The sequence below is a fragment of the Camelus dromedarius genome, chromosome 6 (genome assembly GCF_036321535.1).
Source record: "Camelus dromedarius isolate mCamDro1 chromosome 6, mCamDro1.pat, whole genome shotgun sequence".
Classification (NCBI taxonomy): Eukaryota; Metazoa; Chordata; class Mammalia; order Artiodactyla; family Camelidae; genus Camelus; species Camelus dromedarius.
The window spans coordinates 43,721,156-43,729,892 of record NC_087441.1 but is presented as its reverse complement, the minus strand read 5'-3'; the positions used below and the strand labels follow the sequence as shown (position 1 = coordinate 43,729,892).

Here is an 8,737-nt window from a genome sequence, read left to right as displayed (position 1 = left end):
TGCCTAATGATGTACTGGTAAATCAGAAGACCCTTTTCCTAATCAAATGTCCAAATGGGGAACTAATTTACACCCTGATCATCGTAAATTATTTTCCTAGAACCTCCTCAGCAGAGAGAAGGTACGGCTACCCCAACTTCGCATCCCCACAGGAAGGGGAGGAATTGCCTCTCCTCATACCCACTACACTGCAGTGACTCTTAGGCTGACTTCTCTCTCCTTCCTAGTCTTGTTAGGTGGAAGACGGTGATTGGTGGTAACAGGGCACATCTGTCTCCTCTTAGGAACCCTTGGTTCTCTGATTCCTGTGGATGTTGGCTCAGGTATTGAGAACCTCTCTGTTCTCACTCTTGAGTCCTAATAGCCAAGTCCAGCACAACAGGAAAAGTCCCATTCAATAGCTTATAATATGTTTAAAGTAAATAAAGTTCCACTTCCAGAGCTCTTCATTCCTTTGTGTAGATCCAGAATTCTATCTGGAATCACTTTCTTTCTGCCCAAAGGACTTTCTTTCTCTCTCTCTCTCTTTTTATTGAAGTATAGTTGATTTACAATGTTGTGTTAGTTTCAGCTGTGCAGCAGAGTAACTCAGTATTTTTACAGATTATACTGCATTATAGATTATTACAAGATAATGGCTATAATTCCCTGTGCTATATCCTTGTTGCTTATCTATTTTATATATAATGGTTGGCATCTGTTGATCCCATACCCCTAATTTGTCCCTCCCTTTTCCCTCTCCCCTTTGGTAATCACAAGTTTGTTTTCTATATCTGTGAGTCTATTTCTGTTTTACACATACATTCATTTGTATTATTTTTTAGAGTCCACATATAAGTGATATCATACAATATTTTTCTTTCTCTGTCTGATGTATTTCACTAAGCAGAATATTCTGTAGGTCCATCCACATTGCTGCAAATGGCAGTATTTCATTCTTTTTTATGGCTGAGTGGTACTCCATTGTGTGTGTATGCATATATGTGTGTTTGTGTATATATGTGTGTATATATATATATGTACACACACACACACATATATCACATCTTCTTAATATAACTGTCTGTTGTTGGGGACTTGGATTGTTTCCATGTCTTGGCTATTATAAACAGTGCTGCTATGAACATTGCTGTCCCTGTGTCTTTTCAGATTAGTATTTTCCTTTTTTTTTTTTTTTTTCTGGATATATATCCAGGAGTAGAATTGCTGGATCATATGCTAGTTCTATTTTTGTTTATAAAGAAACCTCCATACTGTCCTCCATAGTGGCTGCACCAATTTACATTCCCACCAACAGTGTATAAGGGTTCCCCTTTCTCCACATCCTCTCCGACTTCTGTTATTCATGAACTTTTTGATGATAGCCATCCTGACAGGTGTGAGGCGATTCTTCATTGTGGTTTTGATTTGCATTTCTCTAGCAAATAGTGATGTTGAGCATCTTTTCAAATACCTGTCAATCATCTGTAGGTCTTCTTTGGAAAAATATCTATTCAGGTCTTCTGATCATTTTTTGATTGGGTTATGTTGTTGTTGTTTTGATATTCAGTTGTATGAGCTATTTGTATATTTGGGATATTAACCCCTTGTCAGTCAGATCATTTGCAAATATTTTCTCCCATTTCATAGGCTTTTTGTTTTGTTGATGGTTTCCTTTGTGGTGCAAAAGCTTTTAGGCTTATTTAAGTCCCATTTGTTTATTTTTGTTTTTATCTCTTTTGCCTTATGAGACTGATCCAAGAGAATATTGCTATGATTCATGTCAAATGGAAGGACTTTCTTTAACGTTTCTTATAGTATAGGCCTACTAGGGATCAATTATTTCAGTTTTTATGTGTCTGAAAAAGTCTTTCTTTTGCATTCATTTTTGAAAGCTTTTTGCTGGGTATAGAATTCTAGGTTGATAATACTTTTCTTTCTGTACTTCAAAGTTTTTTGTTCCTCAGTCTTGTCACTTGCTTTGTTTTTGACAAGAACTCTGCTATCGTCCTTATCTTTGTTTCTCTTTTCATATCTTAACTTTTTTCTCTGACTACTTTTAGATTCTCTCTTTATCACTGGTTTTGAGAAATTTGATTATGATATACCTTGGCATAATTTTCTTCATGTTTCTCTTGTTCGAACTTACTTTGTTCAATGCTGGATATTCTTCCATTTTAAAAATATTCTTGAGTGTTGTTCAGGGACATTGTAAGTTACTTGGAAATAGTTTGATCCTGTCAAGACTTGCTTTTAAGCTTTGTTAGGGAGGACCAGAACAGCCTTTAGTCTAAGGCCCCACAACTAAAACAATACCCTTCTGAGCACTCTATGCAATGCCCCATGAATTACAAGATTTTCAACTCTGGTTGGTGGGAGTAGGGTCTATTTCCCAACCTGTGTGATCTCTAGGGATTGTTCCCTCTGATCCTTTTGGGTGGTTCTTTCCCTGGCCTCATGCAGTTCCCTCCTATGCATGTGCTGATCAGTTGAAGACTCAAAGGGGACTCTCTGTAGAAGTCCAGAGTTCTCCCTCTTATGTGGCTCTCTTTTCTCTAGTATTCTGTTCTGTGAAGTCTAGCTTCATTGGTCTTCTTGGAATTCCTGCTTCACCTTCTCTATTCAGGAATACTGCTGGAGTCCACCCATATTCCTCTCTCAATGCCATGGCCTGGAAATTCTCTCCAGGCAGTGAGCTGGGGGCAGTCATAAGACTCACCTCATTTTTCCCTACTCTCTCAGGAATCAGTGTCATGCACTGCCTGAAAATCCAATGTCCAATGTCTGAAAATCATTTGTTCAAATACTTAGTCTGGTTTTTCACTTTATTTGGAACCCTGCTTTTAGTGTGAGTTTCCTGGAATTCCTGGAGTCATGGATGTTAGCTCTTAGATGGGCTTTTTAGGAATCATCTAAGTCCATACCTCCCATTTGCCAGAGAAGAAACTGAGGGAGGAGAAGGGAGCAGCCTGAGTTTGTGGCAGACCCTAAACTGGGCCAGGTCTCTTGACTTCAGATCGCAGTTGTTTTGAAAGAAGTAAGCTCCTAGGAGAAAAGAAGGAACTTGGGAAATTTCAAATTAAGACTCCATCATGTCAAAGAGAAAGTAGAGTAAGTTGCTCTCAGTGTCTCACCGTCTTCCTTGTTTCAACATTTGCCATATTTGTGCCTTTGATGAGGTCAGCCCCTTAACTCAATTTCTGCATTGATAATGTAGAGCTTTCCATTCCCTCCAGATTTTCTCTACCAAGTCAGTCTCCTAGAATAACCGAATGATATTATGGAATCTCAGAACCAGGAAGAGGCAGATAGCAGAGCTGGGATTTAAGCTTATACCCCAAAGATGTCCCAAGGGAGCCTGGACATCATCTGAGCCAACACATCATATTATAAACAAGGGACCTGGGACCAGACAAGCTCACTGGTGCACCCAGACAGGGCTAAGATCTTGGTTTTGCTCTCAGATGCCCACCTCTGAAAGACAATGTGCTTAACTGAAACAGTCAGCTCTAAATGATGCTGCATTTTAATATACGTTGAGCTCACCACATCATTTACTCGCAAGGACTGCTCCAAACCCAGCTGGAAATTTGTATCAGAAATTTTTCCAACTCTTTTTGTCCATATTTTCAGAGCACTTACAATTGCCTGTTTTGCTTGTTCATCCATGCAGCAGAGTGAGAATTCCCAACAGGAACCTGGGGTCACTATGAGAGGAAGTTTTTGGAAGGGCAGACAAGTGTCAGAGAGAAGGAGGAAGAAGGAGGAAGGAAACAATGAAAGCAATGGCGCATTTTCCAGGTCATTTAAAAAGCCTCCAATCTGGACACTGAGTAGATAAGTATTTTTCTTTGCTTTAGCTCCTTTTAAGGAAAGACCCCCCTCTGCATTTACTTGAACACAATACTAATCACACACTTCTCAGCACGTAAAAAGTCTGGACGTTCAGGTTTTGATGTCCAAGGCAACCTTGGCTTTGCTTTGTTGATCAGTCATCACAATGGGGCCTTTCACTGCAGTACCACGCGGTTCCGGGCAACGTGACCAAAGATCTGGCAAAGGCTCTGGGCAGCACAAAGGAACGGAACTTGTCTTTGTGCTGTGAGTGCAGTGTTGGTGTTCGGAGTAACTTGTGATTGCTCCTCAGTTCAGAGCTCGGGCAACAGTCTGAGCCAACTCAGTTGCACTTTTTTACCTCTGTCCTGCATCTGAGGCTCCTCCGTGGCCAGAGATAAGCAAGGCTCCCAGGACAGAGACGGCAGCAGGGCCAGGGCAAGGACCACTTGGGGAAACACACGCTAGGTGCTTATATAAAGACATTTTATAGTGGTCCAAAAAACACCCCTCTGTACATACTGCAGTGATTATTTTAACTTCTTTTATGAACTTGTAAGTTTCCAGAGATTGTTGAATTAAGCAGAGTCTGAAATTGGAGCATTTTCACATAGATAAAAGCATGGGAAAATGAAATGGTGTCCTCAGGAAAAGCTTCATGGGAAAATATACCTTGTATCCAACTGAAGGAAAAACTGTTCCAAAAATTATCTTTAAGGCAGATTTACTGGATGTTACCTAATACTCCCCACGCTGCCCATTCAGCCTGAAGTGCTGCCTCCAGGGACTTTTGATCTCAATCCACAGGAAAAGGCTTTAATCTGGGCAGGAAGGAGGGGGCCGGGCAGAGCTAGGCTGGAGTGGCATTCTGTCCATGGATTAGTCCTCACCTCTTGACGAGAGCACCAGAATGCTAACAGGGCATTCAACCCCAGAACACGGAAAGGTCCCGTGTACTTTCTAAACCATCAACAATTCATTATGTTCGGCCCAGTTTGGGGGGCTAATGGAAAATGGTACCCATCATATGGAGTTTATTGAACTATGTGTACTCTGGACACCCTGCTGTGCTCCATTATCACAGTTTCACTGAGGACCAGCCTCCAAGAAAATCTAGAAAACCATGAGAATATTAATGACAAGATAAATGGTTTTTATCAAATTCTTACCCTATTCTTGGCTCTTTACATGCAATATCTCATTTAATGCTGAAAACAATACCATTAGGAAGGGATCAGCAGAGCCCCTATCTTATAGAGGAGGAAGCAGGCTCAGAGAGGTTCATGAAGTGGCCCAACATCACAGGACTTAGTGCCATGATTTAAATACAGGCGACATGGACCCCCAGACCACGCACTTACCCACCAGCTATTGTAGGTATAGTCAGGGAGCAGAAGCAGGAGGCAGCAAAAAAGAGAGGTATAGTGATTGGGGTTGAACTGAAAGCAAGGCTTGGATAACATTCCCTGTGAATCTCCCAAAGCCAGGAGGGAGAATTTCCCTCCACTTCTGCGGACTGAGAAAATGCAGAGGAAATTTAAAAACAAAAACAAAATCCTACTCCAAAGGAGGAGCGAGAAAAGCGTTGATGGCAAAGTATCAACGAAATGCTGTGGTTTGTGCTCTTTATCTTTTCTCTCTGGGTCCCCTAGCAACAGTTAAGTAACATCGATGTTAACTCGAGTAACGTGCTGACTTAACTGTTCCTCCAGGCAGCATCACTGCTAAACAGAAACGCATGCTGATTTCTGCTCCGTTAAGCAAGGGAAACATCATCAGGGTCTGCCTGGTGGAAAAAGACAAAAAGCAGAGAGAAAGATGTTTAAATTTCAAGGTTATGCAAAAACAGAGAAGAATGAACAGGTCATAAATTAGTTTTTGAACTATTAAGCTACTAACAAAATCCTAACACTCACCAATATAGAGAGAGCAGAGGAAGTAAGAGGGTAGAGAGTCGTGATTGAGGCTGTTTTGCCACAACATATTGCTGCTGACACATTTTTCTAGTGTCTGAAAATAATCAGGCTTTAAAATACATATGCATTGTCTTTTGAGACGTGTGTAGCCTCAGGGTTGAAAAACAAACAACTCTATTGCCATGAGCTCATGCTGGAGTCGGTGTAAATTGCTTCCCCTCCTTATGTATAATGTTTCTAATTAGGACTATCATGGAGGATGAGCTTTGTGGGCTGTTGAATTGGCTCTTTGTGCTAATTGCAAACAGAGGGCTCTGTACTGGCCTGTGCTCGGCTGACCTGCTTCTAAGAGGCATCACTAGATGGGGAGGGTGACTCCCCCCAGTCTGCTCCCTGATGTCCCATACCAGGGAAACACCGGAGGGGATGTGCCCTCACCCCCTCACCATACCTGTCATTAAAAACAAGACATTTTTCCAAGATATGTGAATAGACAATGACTGGTTTCTAGTTTGCCCTTTTACTCCAATAAGACCTTTATGATATGATGTAATTTCTTTTGTGTTATGATTCCTACTCATCTTGTATGAAACTTACAGGATTTAATCTATGTTATGTAGTTCAAAATGAAGTCACAGTGGCCAATGTGAACAAGCTAGTTGTTTTGAAACGTGTGCTGTAGGACTGTGAGTGTCTTCAAGTCATAAACTGAGAGTGTTACTTTCGATAAGGAATTTATTTAGTAACGTCTGCAGAAAGATTTCACTGGAACAGAAGGAGCAACTGATAGAGACAAGACCCCGGGGTGTAACCATTGCACTCTACTGATGGCCTCCTTGAAAACAGACCCCTAAAATTGTTCTACTTCTGTGAAGAATGTCGTGAGTATTTTGACAGGGGTTGCATTGGATCTGTAGATTCCTTTGGGTAGTACAGCCATTTTGATAATGCTGATTCTTCCAATCCAAGAGCACAAGATATCTTTCCATTTCTTTGTATCATCTTCAATTTCCTTCATCAATGTTTTACAGTTTTCAGAGTGTAGATAACCTCCTTGGTTAACTTTATTTCTAGGTATTTTGTTGTTTTTTGTTTTTTTAACTAAAATGATGGTATTTAATGGGAACCCGAGGTATGGTTACAATTACGTAGTCCAACACAAAAAACCCGTGAGTGATCAGGAGTTGGAAGGTTGCAAAATAACGAGGGTAACACTGGGTACAGGAAGAAGAGCTGCTTCAGAACATCAGGAGCCAGGCTAATACGGCCTCTCCCTGCATTCCTGTCTGTGCTCACCCCTGGAGTCCATCTTGCCAGGGCCAAAGCCACCTCTGTCCCCACCACCCCAGCCCCCTCGGAAGCCTCCACGGTCCCCTCCTCGGCCTCGGTAGCCGCCCCAATCATAGCCTCCTCTGCCTACACAACGATCATCTCCGTGGTTAGCCCCCATGTGAGAGCCTCCTGGTCCCCCTCCTGGTCCATCTGGTTTAGGGGCCTTACACTGGTTGCATTCATTCCTCCAAGATAAGTTCATGTTCTCACACGTAGGATTAGGACACTTCCAGTCCCCAGCTTGCCGCTGTCCTCCACTGCCACCACCACCACTGGGGAATCCTCCTCGGCCACCACCACCACTGCCACCACCTCCATAGCCTCCACAGCCCATGGGTCCTCCTCACCCTCGGACTCCACGACCATTGCCACCACCCCGATTAAAGTCTGCTCGTTGAGTAACAAATGAGACCTTGATGGGATTCCCAGATAATTCTTTACCATCAAACCAGTCAATAGCTGCTTTAGCGGAAGGTGGGTCATCAAATGATACCATTGCCTCGCCCTTCAGCTTGCCTGTTTCCCTATCTGTGTACAGATTAATCATGGGCTGTCCCGTTTTCTTGTTTGTCTTAATGATGCCAATCTGCTTGAAGCAGTCAGCCACAGACTCATTCTCGCCCAGGCCTTGCACGAAGATGGTGTTGTTGTCTCAATTATCCTGTTCAGAGTCGTGACGTGATTCTTGGTCCCAAGGGCCACCAAATTTATTGAAGCCACCACAGTCACTTCCGCCCATGCCGTCTCTGGGTTCATAGCCACCTCCACAACCTCTGGGTTCATAGCCACCACCACCGCCGCCACCCTGGCTGCGGCCCCCATGGTCCTGCTGGTGTCCCCCGTTGCCACCACTCTGGTCCTGACTGCCATAACCGCTGCCACCACCACTCATGGAGGACTGGTCTTGGCCATAGCCACCTCCACCACCCCCTCCACCACTGCTGCTGTTGTACTGGTTCTGCTGTCCAGAGCCCTGAGTGGGGTTATAGCTCTGCTGCTGTCCACCATAGCCAGACTGCTGGCTGTAGCCCCCGCTCTGGGGCTGGCCATAGCTGCTGCTCTGAGAACTGCCACCGTAGCTTCCCAAGGTGCTACTAGGAGCTGGCTGCTGGCCATAGCCAGGGTATGAGGACTGCTGCCTGTAAGATGACTGAGAACTTTGGCTGCAGCCATAGCCACTAGTTGAGCCATAACCCTGGGGAGATGACTGTGTGCCGTAGCCTGTGTTCTGGGTCTGTCCATAAGAACCACCATAGCTGCTCAGGCCATAACCTAAAGTGTCCAGTGACTGGCCATAACCACTGTAACTCTGCTGTCCATATGGCTGATTGCTCTGCTGGGAAAAGCACTGCCCAGGCTGGGTAGGGTAGGCCCCATAGCTTTGGGTTGCTTGTTGGCTATAGTCGTTTGAGGCCATGTCTGCGCATGCATGCAAAGGCCAAGAAGCAATAAGGTTCCAACACCAAAGAGCAGCAACGCCTCGAGGGCTGAAGGTATTTTGTTATTTTTGATGCAATGGAAATGTTTATGTCAGTTATAAAATTCTGGTTTTTGAAGTAAAAAGAAAAAAAAAGTGAATGAAGGGCAACAAATGGCAAAATACCCTTCTTTCTTATGGGTGAGTTGTATTCCATTACATACATATGCTTTATGTGCTTTATCCATTCATCTATTGA

At 43.4% G+C, this 8,737-nt stretch overlaps 1 protein-coding gene across 1 annotated transcript; it reads right to left on the bottom strand.

Annotated features, from left to right (window-relative positions):
• Nucleotides 1-6,906: 6,906 nt before the first annotated feature.
• On the bottom strand, nt 6,907-8,478 carry LOC105097100 (RNA-binding protein FUS-like). Its single transcript, XM_064486782.1, is given in 1 exon segment — nt 6,907-8,478. A coding segment is annotated over 1 exon segment (1,491 nt). The 3' UTR covers nt 6,907-6,987.
• Between the last annotated feature and the right edge of the window lie 259 nt (nt 8,479-8,737).